The 16,550-nt window shown below is 47.6% G+C and overlaps 1 protein-coding gene across 1 annotated transcript in view; it reads right to left on the bottom strand.

Moving 5' to 3' along the window:
• Nucleotides 1-6,823: 6,823 nt before the first annotated feature.
• SLC38A5 (solute carrier family 38 member 5) overlaps nucleotides 6,824-16,550 on the bottom strand; it is a 44,946-nt gene continuing 35,219 nt past the window's right edge. The window contains exons 13-15 of the mRNA XM_060252745.1: nucleotides 13,886-14,030; nucleotides 9,930-10,033; nucleotides 6,824-8,457 (exon numbers count right to left, since the gene is read on the bottom strand). Coding sequence (XP_060108728.1) covers nucleotides 8,353-8,457; nucleotides 9,930-10,033; nucleotides 13,886-14,030 — 354 coding nt within the window. The 3' untranslated portion in view covers nucleotides 6,824-8,352. The remainder of the gene's footprint in view (nucleotides 8,458-9,929; nucleotides 10,034-13,885; nucleotides 14,031-16,550) is intronic.

Genomic DNA, 16,550 nt, shown 5'->3' with positions numbered 1-16,550 from the left:
CCTTTGTCCAAACCCTGCCTCCCCTTGGCTCTTAAACTAGATCACTAGAAATTTCTCAGCCTGGAGACGGCCACCATATGACCAGCAGGGGGATCTGAAACTGGGTTCTTCAGATCCGAGTCTTGCACTCAAACCATTAACCTACAAAATCTTCTCCTCCACTCAGCTGTTTTCCCCTCAGTTAGAAATATTGTTGTTGTTTTTTTCCTGTTGCTTTTGCTCTCTTACTGCTTCATTTGATCCTCTGATTTTTGCACGCATTTTTTAGCCTTTGGTTTTTGCATCGAGTCCTTCCCGTTTTTTCCTTTGAGACCACTTTTAGCCCAATCTTTTCCTGGAAGACAATTTCGAGTAACCGTTTCCCTCATACGTAATGTTTCGCTTGGTTTTCTTTCTCCTGCTGACTCCCAGCCCACTTTTTTGATGACTGGACAGTCATTATCAACCACTTCCTCTCCTCTTTTCCCTCCATGAAGACAAGTGTTAAAAAAAAAAAAAAAAACCTGCACTAAAATTTGAATGTACCAACACACCACTGAAACATTTTTAAATTCTTCAGATGTAATATCAAAGTGGAAAAGGACAATAAAGATATAACAGATTCTTGAGCAGCTCTTAGGCTGGCAACCCTATTATATTTTCACAAGGGAAAAGGTTAGAGACTTACTTTTAAAATAAATAGATAAAAGCTGGGAACCCTATAGGAATGTTGAATGTGGGCTGATATATCTCTAGGACTGCCTCCTCCGCTATGTCCCTGGAAGAGCGTTACGGTCAGCTGGTAATAACTTATTGGTGATCCCCGGCCCTAAAGAGGTCCAGCTCTCCTCGACGAGGGGCAGGGCTTTTTCGGTCCTGGCCCCAACCTTTTGGAACTCTCTGCCAGCCGACACGAGAGCCCTGCAGAATCTTTTCAATAACCTTTATTGGCATAAGATCCAACCTGACAAGGAACCAGTCCATCCATCAATTGGCAATTTGCAAATACATGGGGCGCCTCCTAGACGCTGGATACAAAAATTCTGTAACAGTTTCAATCACCGATTGATTCTGAGTCGACAGCAAGAAGGCAATTTTACATTTGTTGGGCTTCCCTGTTTGTTTACTCAAACAGGGACCAGTGACTCTGGGATGCAGGTCAGAATGAAAAGTACAAATTATGAGAATGTTCTAAAGCAGGGGTGTCGAACTCATGAGGGCCAGATCTGACATAAATTAGACCTTGTTGGGCCGGGTCATATCGGGTTTGGCCAGGCCATGTCGGGCCAGGCCATGTATGTACCTATTTAAGATTAGGTAGCAGAGACGTAAACTTTATAAAGGACACAAATATATATTTTAAAAAATCTTAAAACATGCTGAAAACATTAGGACTCTTTGGACTTAAAGGTGCTTTTTTTGTATTTCTCTCATGGGATCCAGGGAACTGGGCAAAGGAAGCTCTGGCTCTTTCCTTCCTTCCTCAGGGGACAGGGAGAGGGGGAGTAGCCTCAGCCAATAGAAGGCAGAGAGGCTTGGCTCAGTAGCTCTGCTGTGTGATTAAGAGAACCTGGAGAAACAAGCTCTGGCTTCCCCCTTTCCTCCCCAAGGGAGGAACCTCAGCCAATGGAGAAAATAGAGGTTTTGCTCTGTAGCTCCTGTGCGATTGAGCAAACCTTGCAAAGCAAGCTGTGATGCAGAAGGAAGCAGAGAAGAAGGAAGCAGATGGCCTGATAAGAGCCCTCCGGGGCCTGATTCGGCCCCCAGGCTGCATTTTTGACACCCCTGTTCAAAAGTTTCTATTTTTGGTCATGCACAAGGGCACAATCTGTTCACATAGGGAGCTTTATGGAGTCTTCCGAGAAGTATTGCAGATGGTAGCACATTAAACCTAGCTAGTGAATAGGCTCTGCATTGCCAAGGGGCAATTTTGCAGGGCCTGTAACTAGAGATGTTCTGCCAGGCTTTTGAGTAAGGACAGCGGCTGGCACCTCACTTTTCCGGACTGCCCCCTCCCCACCATGATGGAACAGTAGGAATTGATAAGACGCTAATGGGGAGTTCACAAGATACATTTCATCTGGCCAGGATGGGGCGATCCATTACATTTAAGAAATAACTAACTAACAGCATACTAGTCTCTCCACTGTAGGTCACAGGGCTTTTTTTTTGTAGCAGGAACTCCTTTGCATATCAGGCTACACCCCTCTGATGTAGCCAATCCTCCCCAAGCTTATAGTAGGCCCTGTAAGAAGAGCCCTGTAAGCTCTTGGAGGATTGGCTAATATGCAAAGGAGTTCCTGCTATAAAAAAAGCCCTGGTAGGTCAGCAGAACAAAACCCCCCTGAGCCTACTTCGGCAGGGAGGGCGGGATGCAATTAAAAGACAATAAACTAAAAAAACCCAAAAACTAAAATTTGAGCCCAATAGCATCTCCAATCCCAACAAAGATTTTACAGGCAAAAGCTTTCCTGAGTCAGCAGGTTTTTCTTTTATTGAATTCCAACATTGTACAAATACTGTGTCCTTACATCGACTTCACATTTGGAATCTGTGTTCCCTCCTCCCTGAAACCCAAGCCCCCACCCCAAGCAGAATCAGAGCCCTTGAGTATACATGCGAAGCTATCCTGAGGTTGTTCACAGACCGAAGAGAACGAGAGAACTGAGGCCACTTTAGGTGGGGGAGAGAAAGGAACGGAGGAAATGTGTTTGTGAAATATGTCCGCCAAGTTGGGAAAACCTGAATGGGTGGGCAAGAGGGGCGTGTGTGGCCGATCTACTGGAGAAACGCGACATCCGTCCCAGATTGTCACTCTGCCAGCTCTTTCACCTGGGACTCCCACTGCTTCTATTTACAATTAGGGATGCTGTAATTGTCATGGTGCCCAATGGTCAAACCCAGGGCTTTTTCTGTGGCAGGAGCTCCTTTGCATATTAGGCCCCACCCCCTGATGTAGCCAATCCTCCAGGAGCTGACAGTAGGCCCTGTACGAAGAGCCCTGTAAGCTCTTGGAGGATTGGCTACATCAGGGGTGTGTGGCCTAATATGCAGGGGTGGAATTCTAGGAGAGCTCATTTGCATATTAGGCCACAACCCCTGATGCAGCCAATCTTCCTGGAGCTGACAGTGGGCCCTGTACTAAGAGCCCTGTAAGCTCTTGGAGGATTTGCTACATCAGGGGTGTGTGGCCTAATATGCAGGGGTGGAATTCTAGGAGAGCTCATTTGCATATTAGGCCACAACCCCTGATGTAGCCAATCCCCCTGGAGCTGATAGTAGGCCCTGTATGAAGAGCCCTGCAAGTTCCTGGAGGATTGGCTACATCATGGGGGGTGTGGCCTAATAGGCAAAGGAGTTCCTGCCACAAAAAAAAGCCCTGGTCAAACATACTTTGTTATGGAGGTACTGATCTGACAAGAGCCTGTTCTGTTCATGTCAAACAGCCACAAACACCAGCCAAATAGATTTGCATCAGTTTCCCCCCCAAAACTGTGCATGGTCAAAGATATTGCTAACTCAAGTCGATAAGCAGCCGTTAGCATTTCTAGGGGCTGCTCAGATGAACACAGAGGATAGGATTTTTATTGACAGCCTTTATTGATGAGAGATTTATATGATCTGCGATTAATTTAACAGGTCTATTTAACAGCTGCCTGCTAAAAACAGAGAACTAACGCAGCAAGGAAGGGGGCAGTAAAATTCAAATAAGTCTAGGCCAGTGATGCTGAACCACATAGGAATATGGTGAAGCAGGGGGATTTTTTTGGAGCAGGAACGCAGTTCCGGCTGGCTTGGCATCAGGGGGTGTGGCCTGATATGCAAATGAGCTCTTGCTGGGCTTTTTCTACAAAAAAAGCCCTGTGTGAAACAGTGGGGAGTCAGGAGGTGTTGCCTAATATGCAAATGAGTTCCTGCTGTGAAGCAGCGTGGCCTCACCAGCGCACCTCCCAATAGCACCTGGGTTTTGGTTGGACTGGATGGGCTGTTGGCCTGGTCCAGCATGGCTTCTCTTCTGTTCTTACGAGCAGCCACGAACAGATCGACGGAAACTCGAACTGATCATCGAAAAACCGGTGAACAGGAAGTGAGTCTAATCAGCAGGCAGTGTGTCAAACGAACCAAATGAAAACATTGTCCATTGGGGGTCCTTTCATGCTATCTCTTGTAACAGGCCGTCCCGCACCAAGAACCCCGGATCATGCCATGGTAATCATGCCAATTGGTAACAAGAATCACATACAGATACCGGTGTCCCACTAGCTTTATGCCGCTCTCATGCTCCTCTTCTCCGCGGGGCTTCCGTCGGATTTCACACTATCTGCCCCAAGGCTGCAACTCGATCCGCCTTTTTCGCGCGGCAAACAGAAACTGGTTTTTAGAGGATCTTGTTTGCTGCTCGAAAGAGGCGGAGCGAGTTGCAGCCTTGGGGCGGCTTGTGCGAAAGCCCCACTGAGAAGAGGAGAGTGAGACCGAGGCGAGGCTAGTGGGAAATTGGTCAGAGAGGCACAGACGCAGCTCCACGGATCGAGCTCTAGGGAAAAGCACGTACGCCAGAGGCAGCTCTGGAGTCTCCGAGAGTGGCCATCTGGTTTCTTTAATCGGTGAAGCCCTTCCTGGGTCATGGATGGTGAGATAGAAATCATGAAAGCAATTGGTGTAATACATTTTGGGAAAAAGAGATGAGTGGAAAAAATACGGGAACAGAGATCTGGATTTGCTGTGTTATGCTCGGAGAGACACGTTTAGGCTCAGATGGCTCTCCCCTTTGCTCCAATTAATGGGTGCCCCTCCATTTCACCTAGGGTTACTAATTCCCAGTGGGGGAATTCACAGAGATTGTGGGGTCCTGGGGAAGGAAGGACCTCAGTGGGGAGGAAAGGTGGAATCCTAGCAGGAGTTCCTTTGCATATTAGGCCACACACCCCCCCCCCGATGTAGCCAATCTTCCAAGAGCTTACAAGGCTCTTTTTTTGTAAGCTCTTGGAGGATTGGCTACATCAGGGGTGTGTGGCCTAATATGCAAAGGAGCTCCCACCAGAATTCCACCCTTGGTGGGGAGTATAATGCCAAGGAGTCTACCTCTCCAAAGCAGGCATTTTCTCCAAGGGAACTGATCTCTGTCATCTGGAGATCAGGTGTAATTCCAGGAGATCTCCAGACCCCACCTGGAGGTTGGCAGCCCTAACTACACCTTCCATTTGACTCCCTTAAATGAGAATGTGGCTGCAGCTTCATGTGAATGGGCCTTGTGTCTGGTGTGGTTTTGTAGCCCTCTCAGACTGTTTTTGAGATAGGGTTGCTTTGGGGGCGGAGCCAGAAGACATTGGGGTGGAGCCAGGAAGCTTTGGGGGTGGAGCCAGGAGCAAGGTTGTGACAAGCATAACTGAACTCCAAAGGGAATTCTGGCTGTCACATTTAAAAGAACAGCACACCTTTTAAATGTCTTCCTTTCATTGGAAATAATGAAAGATAGGGGCACCTTCTTTTGGGGCTCATAGAACTGGACCCCATGTTCCAATCTTTTTGAAACTTGGAAGATGTTTTGAGGAGAAGCATCGGATGCTATGCTACAAATTTGGTGCCTCTACCTCAAACACAGTCCCCACAGAGCCCCAGATACCTGCAGATCAATTCTCCATGATACCCTATGGGAATCAGTCTCCATAGGGAATAATGGAGTGCCCAGCAGACATTTCTCCCCCCCCCCCCATTTTCTGATGACCCTGAAGAAGAGGGAGGGACTCCAAACCAGAGAATCCCCTGCCCGCACCTGGGGATTGGCAACCCTGTTTTGAGAAGCGGGAACAGATGGTGTGGCGGAGAACAGGAAGCTCTCCCTTCGGCCATTTTTGCCTCCCAAACCGCTCAACTCAGTTTAGAGAGGGCAGAAAATCTGAAAAGAGGCTGAGGCCTGTGTGATTCGTGCCCAGGAACCTGTTGATAAGTCACCAGCCCACCCACAGCTGGTCCAAACCAGGGCAAGATTTCAGGCCTTACTCTTACAATTACGCTGTGCTTTGTGAGGGGACGGCTAACTCCCTGCTGATAACGCCCTACTGCAGCTGGTTGTGCTGAGGTAGTTTCCGGATAAACCTGGGCAGGGCTGAGGAACTCCATACTCCTCAGGGCACAGACGCCTGACCAATTCGTGCTCATCGAAATAATTATTTTACAATAGAAGGGTTAGAGCAAGGGTCCCCAACATGGTGCCAAAACCTTTTCTGGCACCTGCCAAGTGTTTTTAAGAAGTGGGTAGGGCTTTTGCCCAGCAAGGCTTCTAACGGACTACTGAAAATTTGATTGGTTCAGCACATTTTTAAAAAATGTTGCTTTGGCAGCAACGGCATGAGGATCCTCACTGTGACTGATGCGAAGCTGTAGCAAACGTTCTGAAGCCGGCTCTGCCTCACGCAGCGGCCATTTTGCAGCAGCCATTTTGTTGCCGTGTGAGTTTACCAAACGAGATCGTGGGCTCGAAAAAGGCTGGAGGCCCTTCGGTTAGAGACACCCCCGCCTAGGCAACCCGAGTCACGTTCGTTAAACAGGACTGAATCTGGTCTCTGGACGGCATGGGGGCCGATAAGGGAAGCCCCCATGCCAAAGTGCTATCGGGATAGTCGTCCGCTCTGTCTCAGGACAAAAAGGAAGTGCCGTAGTGTAGCTAGAAGGAAGCTTTTTTCCAGGTGGCTCCAAGAGAGATCTAATCTCAATTCGACAGGACAAAATAAAGGACTCTCCAGCAAGACATCTGCATTCCCCACTTGTTTAGTTCCTTCTGTAATCTGTGGGACCCTTTTCCCCTCCCAGAACTGAGAACAGAGCCTGCCCACCCTCCCCCTGATTGAACACCCCAGGCCTCTCTTCTCTCTTAGAGGAAACCAGGAATCCTGATGAGGATTGTGTGGGCCCCAGGGTGTTTGTGCTGTTGTCTTTGGTCTGGTAGCCAGGTCCAAATTAAGTGCTAAGAAATAAATTAGATTCAGGTGGGTAGCCGTGTTGTTCTGAGGCAACAGAACAAAGTTGGAGTCCAGCAACATTTAAGAACAACGAAGTCTAATTCCGGGTATACGCTTTCTTGTGCACGCACACTGTCTGTGTGATGAAGTGTGTGCGCATGCAAAAGGTTATACTAGGGGTGGCCAAACTGTAGCTCGGGAGCCACATGTGGCTCTTTCACACATATTGTGGGGCTCTCAAAGCACCCCCCCACTCTGTCAGATGGCTTGGAGAAGGCATTTATCTCTTTAAAGTTTGTTTGATGTTTTGTAAGGTTTTTTTAATCTTGTAAGCCGCCCAGAGCCTGCTTGCGGGATAGGGCAGGGTATAAACTGAAAAATTAAATTAAATTAAATTTTCCAAGCCAAGCCAGTTTGCAGCTTGGAGAATGCATTTAAAGTTGCTTCCTTTCCACCTCTCCTTCCCTCCCCCCATGCATTTGCTTCCTTCCCTTCCTCTCTCCCTGTCTTGCGGGTATCAAACATCTGATGTTTATTCTACGTGACTCTTACATTAAGCAAGTTTGAACACCTCTGGCTTATACCTAGAATTAAATGTATTGGTCTTAAAGACACCACTGGACTCAAACGTTGTTCTTCAACAAATAAATTACATTGCCCACTAGGGGGCACTGTTGTCTTAGGTCATTCCCTGTCTTGGGGGTGCGACTACCCCGAGGCACAATTGGCATTGTGGTCCCCGTCTGCTACCAGACAGGGGGGTAAGGACAAACAGATGGAGGCTAGGGCTGAGGTAACAGCAAGGTTAGAGCCCTGCTTCCATGCCAAACGGCAAGAAGGAGACAGGCCGCCTTCAAGGCAGCCAGGCATTATTACTACAGAAACAGAAAATAAGGTAGGACCGGCCAGGGATTCTCTCCAGAACAGGAAAGAGAAGAGCAAGTGTTGACAGACCATCCTACGGCACTGGACAGTACACAAAACCCACACAGTTCTGTCGAGACAAGCAACGTGGCAACGGTATCATATTGCCAGGGATGAGAGAAAACTGAGGCACGCTCCGTGGTTACCGCAGAGGATGAAAGCACTTGCTGGTCGACCCTGTGATCGTAGCACCAAAGCCAACCAATGGGGAGAGAGAATGCTGCATCCATGGCAATGGGGTAGCCAGTCTTCTGATGAGCTGTTTCATGGTCGCCGGAGCCTCCAGAGAAGGCCCCGGGTGCCGTTCCAGACCCACTTTTGGAATCGCCATGGCGAGACAGGGTGCCGTTCGAGACTTCCCCCACAGCGAAGAGTTGCGGCGTCTCCAGGATGAACGAGGGTAAACGGAAGGCGACGATGCCCTCTCCCCGGCACTGAAGGGGTTCTTCCTGGATGGAACCACTGTGTCTCTTGGGGGGGCAAGGGGGGGTTAGTGCCCCCCGACGCTGCTCTTTCCTGTCGTGACCCAGTCAGCGACGATGAAACTGAGACTCATCACCATGAAAATGAAGCCGAGGGCGGCAAAACAGGCAGCCTGGGGGAGGGAAGAAGAAACAAGGACACCTGAAGTGCAGTGTTTACACCGGCGGTTCTCTAAATACGGATCATGACCAGTGTTCCCTCTAAGCTGATTTAGTGTGAGCTAGCTCACAGATTTTTAGCCTCCAGCTCACACATTTTTGTCTTAGCTCAGGAAGGATGACCGCAGAACTCAATAATTGATGGAGGAGCTCACCACTTTATAGCTCACAAGACTCTGCAGCCTAAAGGGAACACTGATTATGACCCAAGAGTGCAGGGATCTCAAAAACCCACAGTGCCTGCCATCCCCTTTGTCGGTGCCTGCCAAATGGCTTTTAAAAGTGGGTGTGGCTAGGTAGACTCCCGCCCAGTAGGGCTGCTTATTGGCTGCTGGGAATCTGATTGGCTGGGCAGATTAAAATAATGTTTCAGCCGTAGCTGCCACTACAGCGTTGGTTTTATTTTTCCATGGTTCCAACTGAACTCACATTCTACTGCAGGCTTAAAAAGAACCAGGAGTTTTTGTGTAGCAGGAACTCCTTTGCATATTAGAAGAAGAAGGAGATATTGGATTTATATCCCGCCCTCCACTCTGAATCTCAGAGTTTCAGAGCGGTTCACAATCTCCTTTATCTTCTTCCCCACAACAGACACCCTGTGAGGTGGGTGGGGCTGAGAGGGCTCTCACAGCAGCTGCCCTTTCAAGGACAACCTCTGCCAGAGCTATGGCTGACCCAAGGCCATTCCAGCAGCTGCAAGTGAAGGAGTGGGGAATAAAACCTGGTTCTCTCAGATAACAGTCTGCACACTTAACAACTACACCAAACTGGCTCTATTAGGCCACACACCCCTGATGTAGCCAATCCTCCTGGAGCTTATAGTAGGCCCTGTACTCCCTGTAAGCTCTTGGAGGATTGGCTACATCAGGGGTGTGTGGCCTAATATGCAAAGGAGTTCCTGCTCCAAAAAAATCCCTGAAAAGAACCAAGCAGGGGGGCAGCCCAATTCATATCGTCCATTTCTTTTCAACCAAGTGCTGGGGGAATTGTGGCCAACCTACATTTTGCTTCGCTTTGCCTTCCCAGCTGCATACGAAGCTGCCGGATACTGAATCAGGCCACCAGTCCATCAAGGTCAGTATTCAGACCGGCAGCAGCTCTCCAGGGTCTCAGGCGGAGGCCTTTCCCATCACCTCCTTCCTTTTAATTGGAGATGCCGGGGATTGAACCCAGGACCTTCTGCATCCCAAGCAGATGTTCTACCACTGAGCCAGGGTCTCAGGTTGTGGTTTTTCTCATCACCTCCTTCCTATTCCTTTTAACTGGAGATGCCGGGGATTGAACCTGGGACCTGCATGCCAAACAGAGGCTCTTCCACTGAGCCATGGCACCTCCCCTTAAAACAGATGCTCTACCACCGACCCATGGCCCCTCCTTTGGCACTGAGTCCTATCACGTGGCCATCCTCTCCACAGCATCTGGTTACCTGGATTTTAGATTTGGAGAGCAGTGACTCTTTCTCACTGGGGACGAGACGGATGTAGAAGATGCTGGGAAGGATGAAGATGAGGCTGGGGGCGGATGTTGCTCCTGAGGAAAAAAAGAAGAATTGCAGATTTATACCCTGCCCTTCTCTCTGAATCAGACTCAGAGCGACCCACAGTCTCCTATATCTTCTCCCCCCACAACAGACACCCTGTAAGGTGGGTGGGGCTGTGAGGGCTCTCCCAGCAGCTGCCCTTTCAAGAAGAAGACTGCAGATTTATACCCCGCCCTTCTCTCTGAATCAAAGCAGCTTACAATCTCCAATATCTTCTCCCCCCACAACAAACACCCTGTGAGGTGGGTGGGGCTGAGAGGGCTCTCACAGCAGCTGCCGTTTCAAGGACAGAAACGTCTCAAGGAGAAACGTTTCAAGGAGAAATGTCGACTGTGGGGTGACATGATAGAGGTCTACAAGATTACGCATGGGATGGAGAAAGTAGAGAAAGAAGTCCTTTTCTCCCTTTCTCACAATACAAGAACTCGTGGGCATTCAATGAAATTGCTGAGCAGTCAGGTTAAAACGGATAAAAAGAAGTCCTTCTTCACCCAACGGGTGATTAACATGTGGAATTCACTGCCACAGGAGGTGGTGGCAGCCACAAGCATAGCCAGCTTTAAGAGGGGATTGGATAAAAATATGGAGCAGAGGTCCATCAGTGGCTATTAGCCACAGTGTGTGTGTGTGTGTGTATGTGTGTGTGTGTGTGTGTATAAATTTTGTGTGTGTATGTATATATATATATATATATATATATATATATATATATATATATATTGGCCACTGTGTGATACAGAGTGTTGGACTGGATGGGCCATTGGCCTGGTCCAACATGGCTTCTCTTATGTTCTTATGTGACACAGAGTGTTGGACTGGATGGACCATTGGCCTGATCCAACATGGCTTCTCTTAGGTTCTTATGTGACACAGAGTGTTGGACTAGATGGGCCATTGGCCTGATCCAATATGGCTTCTCTTATGTTCTTATGTGACACAGCGTGTTGGACTGGATGGACCATTGGCCTGATCCAACATGGCTTCTCTTATGTTCTTATGTGACACAGAGTGTTGGACTGGATGGACCATTGGCCTGATCCAACATGGCTTCTCTTAGGTTCTTATGTGACACAGAGTGTTGGACTCGATGGGCCATTGGCCTGATCCAACATGGCTTCTCTTATGTTCTTATGTGACACAGAGTGTTGGACTGGATGGACCATTGGCCTGATCCAACATGGCTTCTCTTAGGTTCTTATGTGACACAGAGTGTTGGACTAGATGGGCCATTGGCCTGATCCAATATGGCTTCTCTTATGTTCTTATGACAACTCCTGCGAGAGCTATGGCTGACCCAAGACCATTCCAGCAGCTGCAAGTGGAGGAGTGGGGAATCAAACCCGGTTCTCCCAGATAAGAGTCTGCACACGAAGAACACGAGTCAGATGTAGGGTTGCCAAATCCAACTCATGAAATATCTGGGGACTTTGGGGGTGGGGCCAGGAGACTTTGGGGGTGGAGCCAGGAGCAAGGGTGTGACAAGCATAATTGAACTCCAAAGGGAGTTCTGGCCATCACATTTCAAGGGACCACACACCTTTTAAATGCCTTCCTTCCATAGAAAATAATGAAGGATAGGGGCACCTTCTTTGGGGGGCTCATAGAATTGGACCCCCTAGTCCAATATTTTTGAAACTTAGGGAGTATATTGGGGAGAGCCACTGGATACTATACTGAAAATCTGGTGCTTCTACCTCAAAAAACAGGGCCCCCAGAGCCCCAGATCAATTCTCCATTATTTTCTATGGGAATAGGCCTCCTTAGGGAATCATGAGTTCCCAGCAGACATTTCCCTCCCCTCCCCCCGCTTTCTGACGACCCTGAAGCGGGGGGAGGGCCTCCAAATCGGGAGATCCCCTGCTCCCACCTGGGGATTGGCAACCCTGGTCAGATGTCATCAAGGTGTTCTGGCCTTTTGAGTCACGGGCCACCCTGCACTGCTGGGCGGCATCACTCATGAGGAATTAGGATCACCACAGGATCACCGTCAAAAGAAAGAATGTTATGATCCTGCCTATACTGAAATTTTGAGTAGCACCACGAAATTTGTTTTAATTGTTATTTTATGGTATTAAATTGTAGCCTTAAATTGTTTTTAAATTGACTGTTAGCCCCCCTGAGTCTGCTTGTGGAGAGGGCGGGATAGAAAACTAAAGTAATAAATAAATAAAATGGGGCGAAAAGGAGGTGCAGAGCTTTTTTTTTAAATTAAAAAAGATTTTTTTTTAACAAACTTGATTTAATGCTTACAATTACAACCATGGCATGTCCGTACAGTTCACACAGACAAGATCAATCTCATGTTGAAAACAAAAGTACAAGGTCTAAAAGTCAGTTGTGCAGAGTAGACAAAATAACTCCAAATTAAAAATAAATCGGTTTTCTGTAAAATGAATTCTGAGGTACAATGCCATCTTCCGTTAAATATGATATTAAAGGAAACCCAACAGAAATAGCACATCCTCCATACTGCTCTAAATTCAATTCCAATGAGTTGCGAGCTACCTTATTGATTACAAACAGTTCCCGTAATTTCTGAAGGCAATATTCTAATGATGGCAGAGAGGAGTTTATCCAGTTAGCCGCTTTTGTAAGTCTAACATAGAGGTCACTATAATGGGCAGCACAACAAAAATTGCTGTGTACTAAGAAATATATAGAAATCAGTCCAAATGTCCAAAACATGTACATTCAAGCCCCAAAGTAGTGTGGTGACAAGCCACAAGAAGCCACATACTGAGCTGTAGCCGATGTGAAATCGCTGCTGGAGACGCTCTGCGTCCCTCTTTTTTGAAAATTGTGTAAAGAATCTATATAATTGAATCAATATGTAAGTGTGATATATTTTTTCACTGGAAGAGGGTTGGTGGCGTCTGAATGTCCTTCTGATATTTTTGCATAATATTTTCTTTTGTTAGTGGCCCCAGGTCTGATGAAGACTGGAAAGAAACAAGTACTTAATCGACTGGCTTGTCACCACACTACTTTGGGACTTGAATATACATGTTTTGGACATTTGGACTGGTTTCTACATACTTCTTCGTAAATTGGTCACTAGCTTGCGTTTCTTGTTGCGTTACCCATTATAGTGACCTCTCTCGGATTGTACGCTATTGTAAGTCTTACAAGCCAATCCTACAAGAGCTTACAAGGCTCCAGCGGTCTCTTCGAAAAATGCACAGATGCTGGCTGCCTCGGACCCAGTAGGGCCCAGCCTCATTGAGCTTCTCTGAGGGAGGGAGGCGGTGGCAACAGGGGGAGGGCAGCGGCCAGGAAGCCTGCCTGGGGTGCCATGCGCCCTAGGGCTGGCACTGACGAGGAGGTTACTCATCTGAGCTACTCTTAAGTTAAGGTGGTTTAGGACCATTAAGCTAGCCAGCAGGGGAGGTTCAGGGACATTTCTGCCAACCGGTATTACAAGACGGGTAGCTGTGTTATTCTGCCTGTAGCAGTAGAAAAGTGCAAGTGTCTGACGGCATCTGAGACTAACAAGATTTGTGGCAGCGGAGAAGCTTTCATGAGTCACTACTCACTTCTTCAGATATAACATCTACGCCGAGCTTCTGTTACACTTCTTCACTGTAGGTACTTCAAAAGCTGGGCATGGCCAGAGGTGCAAACTAAAGCACAAGAGTTAAAGGGCTTTTGGCCCCCGGCCGCAAGACAACTACCCACGAGATCTAGGGCCAGCCCAGGAATTAGCTGTATATTTTTGCTTTCTGCTCTTGGTATTATTTATTTAAATGAAAAATATCCCAGGAATTTTTTTTTTTTTTAGTAAGCTGCTTAATGAAGAACCTAAATAAATAAAGACTACATAACCAGGAATGCAGCGCGCTTACCAATCACTCCGAAGATGTCCTTGATGTTCGGCACGAAGATGACAAGGATGTTGACCAACACGAGGAGGCAGGTGGCGATGGCGATGTGACGGAGCCAGCTGAAGTCCTTCTTGGGGAAAAGCAGTTGCTGGATGGCCCGGCGGATCTAGAGAGGGCAAGCATCTGTGAGCCGATAACTGGCAAAACAGATTCCCCCATCCACTGCCCAAATGCTGGTGCTGCTAGCAGAAATATACAGAGAAGCGGGGGTGGAATTCTAGCAGGAGCTCCTTGGCATATTAGGGCCACACACCCCTGGTGTAGCCAATCCTCCAAGAGCTTGCAAAAAAGAGCTTCATAAGCTCTTGGAGGATTGGCTACATCAGGGAGGTGTGGCCTAATATGCAAAGGAGTTCCTGCTAGAATTCCACCCCTGCAGAGAAGTAGCTTTCTGTCAGGATACGAGGCAGCCATGTTATCATAGAGTACAACTGAAAGCTCAGACCCAGTTGATCCCTTCCCACCTCCCCTCTGCTGTACCTGGTATGTCTGAGATGCCTGACCTCCCTGGATGCTACAAGGAAGAGGATGCAGGCAGGTTGGTCTCCAGATAGGGGTGTGCTGTAACATGTTCTACTCTGTGTTGCATTTTTAAGACTTTACAAAGTGCAGATGGGGGCTTGGATCCAGGAACATCACCAGACTGCCTTATGCAAGAGCTTCCGCAACACCTGGTGCTTTCTTTCCTGTGTCTAAGAATGCTCAAAAACTGCTTGCCCAACGTTTTGCGCAAGCAGAAAAATGTCACAGGATGCATTGTGTTTAACTTATTGCAAAGGGCTGGCGGAAAACTCCTTCCCGCAGTTCTGCTTGTGCAAGGACCATGGTACTCATGGAAATCTTTTCATGGATCCAAGCCTGGGGGTCCCTCCATCATAAGAATGTAAGAGAAGCCATGTTGGATCAGGCCAAAACCCAGGTGCCATTAGGAGGTCCACCAGTGCAGCCAGAACTAGAACATAAGAGAAGCCATGTTGGATCAGGCCAATGGCCCATCCAGTCCAACACTCTGTGTCACATAAGAACATAAGAGAAGCCATCTTGGATCAGGCCAGTGGCCCATCCAGTCCAACACTCTGTGTCACATAAGAACATAAGAGAAGCCATGTTGGATCAGGCCAATGGCCCATCCAGTCCAACACTCTGTGTCACAGAAGAACATAAGAGAAGCCATGTTGGATCAGGTCAATGGCCCCTCCAGTCCAACACTCTGTGTCACATAAGAACATAAGAGAAGCCATGTTGGGTCACGCCAATGGCCCATCCCGTCCAACACTCTGTGTCACACAGTGGGCAAAAAAACCAGGTGCCATCAGGAGGTTCATCAGTGGGGCTAGAAGCCCTCCCACTGTGCCCCCCATAAGTACCCAGAATACAGAGCATCACTGCACCAGACAGAGAGTTCTAACAATACGCTGTGGCTAACAGCCACTGATGGACCTCTGCTCCATATGCTTATCCCGTCCCCTCTTGAAGCTGTCTATACTTGTAGCCGCCACCACCTCCTGTGGCAGTGAATTCCATGAATCACCCTTTGGGTGAAGAAATACTTCCTTTTATCCGTTCTAACCCGACTGCTCAGCAATTTCATTGAATGTCCACGAGTTGTCGTATTGTGAGAAAGGGAGAAAAGGACTTCTTTCTCTGCGTTCTCTATCCCATGCATAATCTTGTAAACCTCTATCATGTCCACCCCTCAGTCAAAGTTTCTCCAAGCTAAATAGCCCCAAGTGTTTTAACCTTTCTTCCCAGGGAAAGTGTTCCAACCCTTTAATCGCTCTAGTTGCCCTTTTCTGCACTTTTTCCAATGCTATAATAACCTTTTTGAGGTGTGGTGACCAGAACTGTACACAGTACTCCAAATGAGACCACGCCATCGATTTATATAGGGGCATTATGATACTGGCTGATTTGTTTTCAATTCCCTTCCTAGTTAATTTCCAGCATGGCGTTGGCCCTTTTTATTGCAATCGCACACTGTCTCGACATTTTCAGTGAGTTATCTACCAGATGTATTATGCATCTAAATATGTTTTTCTCTCCTCATCCTTCTCACGATGATGATGATGAAATCACAGTCAGATATTTGACTGCTAGATGGTGTTCTGCAATTTGAGATTCAGCCAAATTCTTGGGAACTGCAAAGGTATCTTTGCAAGATTCTTAACTGTTCCGGGCAACACTGTCTTCCAGAACCGAGCCGGTGTTATTTGCTCAAGGCCCCGAGTGTCCAGGTGTTTCTTGAGACTTCTAGGAAAACTGGCATGATGGTCATCTCCTTATTCTTATTATTTTGTACAACAGCCTGATGGATAAGGTTAGGTTGCCAGCACTTGGTTGGGAAATTCCTGGAGATTTTGGGGCTACTTCAGACGGGTACAATGTCATAGAGTCCACCCTCCAAAGCAGCCACTTTCTCCAGGGAACTGTTCTCTGTAGTCTGGAAATCAACTGGAATTCTGGGAGATCTCCAGGCTCCACCTGCAGGTTAGGAGCCCTAGAGCACCACAATGAGGGGTATATCGAACAACACAAAATTGTGGCTAAATAATGAACAAAAATTCACACTCTATTTTTAAACAATAACTCTCAATGTTTGAAAAAACACTTCATTGAAAATTATATT

Source organism: Heteronotia binoei, chromosome 13 (assembly GCF_032191835.1).
Source record: "Heteronotia binoei isolate CCM8104 ecotype False Entrance Well chromosome 13, APGP_CSIRO_Hbin_v1, whole genome shotgun sequence".
Classification (NCBI taxonomy): Eukaryota; Metazoa; Chordata; class Lepidosauria; order Squamata; family Gekkonidae; genus Heteronotia; species Heteronotia binoei.
This window is presented reverse-complemented; position numbering and strand designations above follow the sequence as displayed.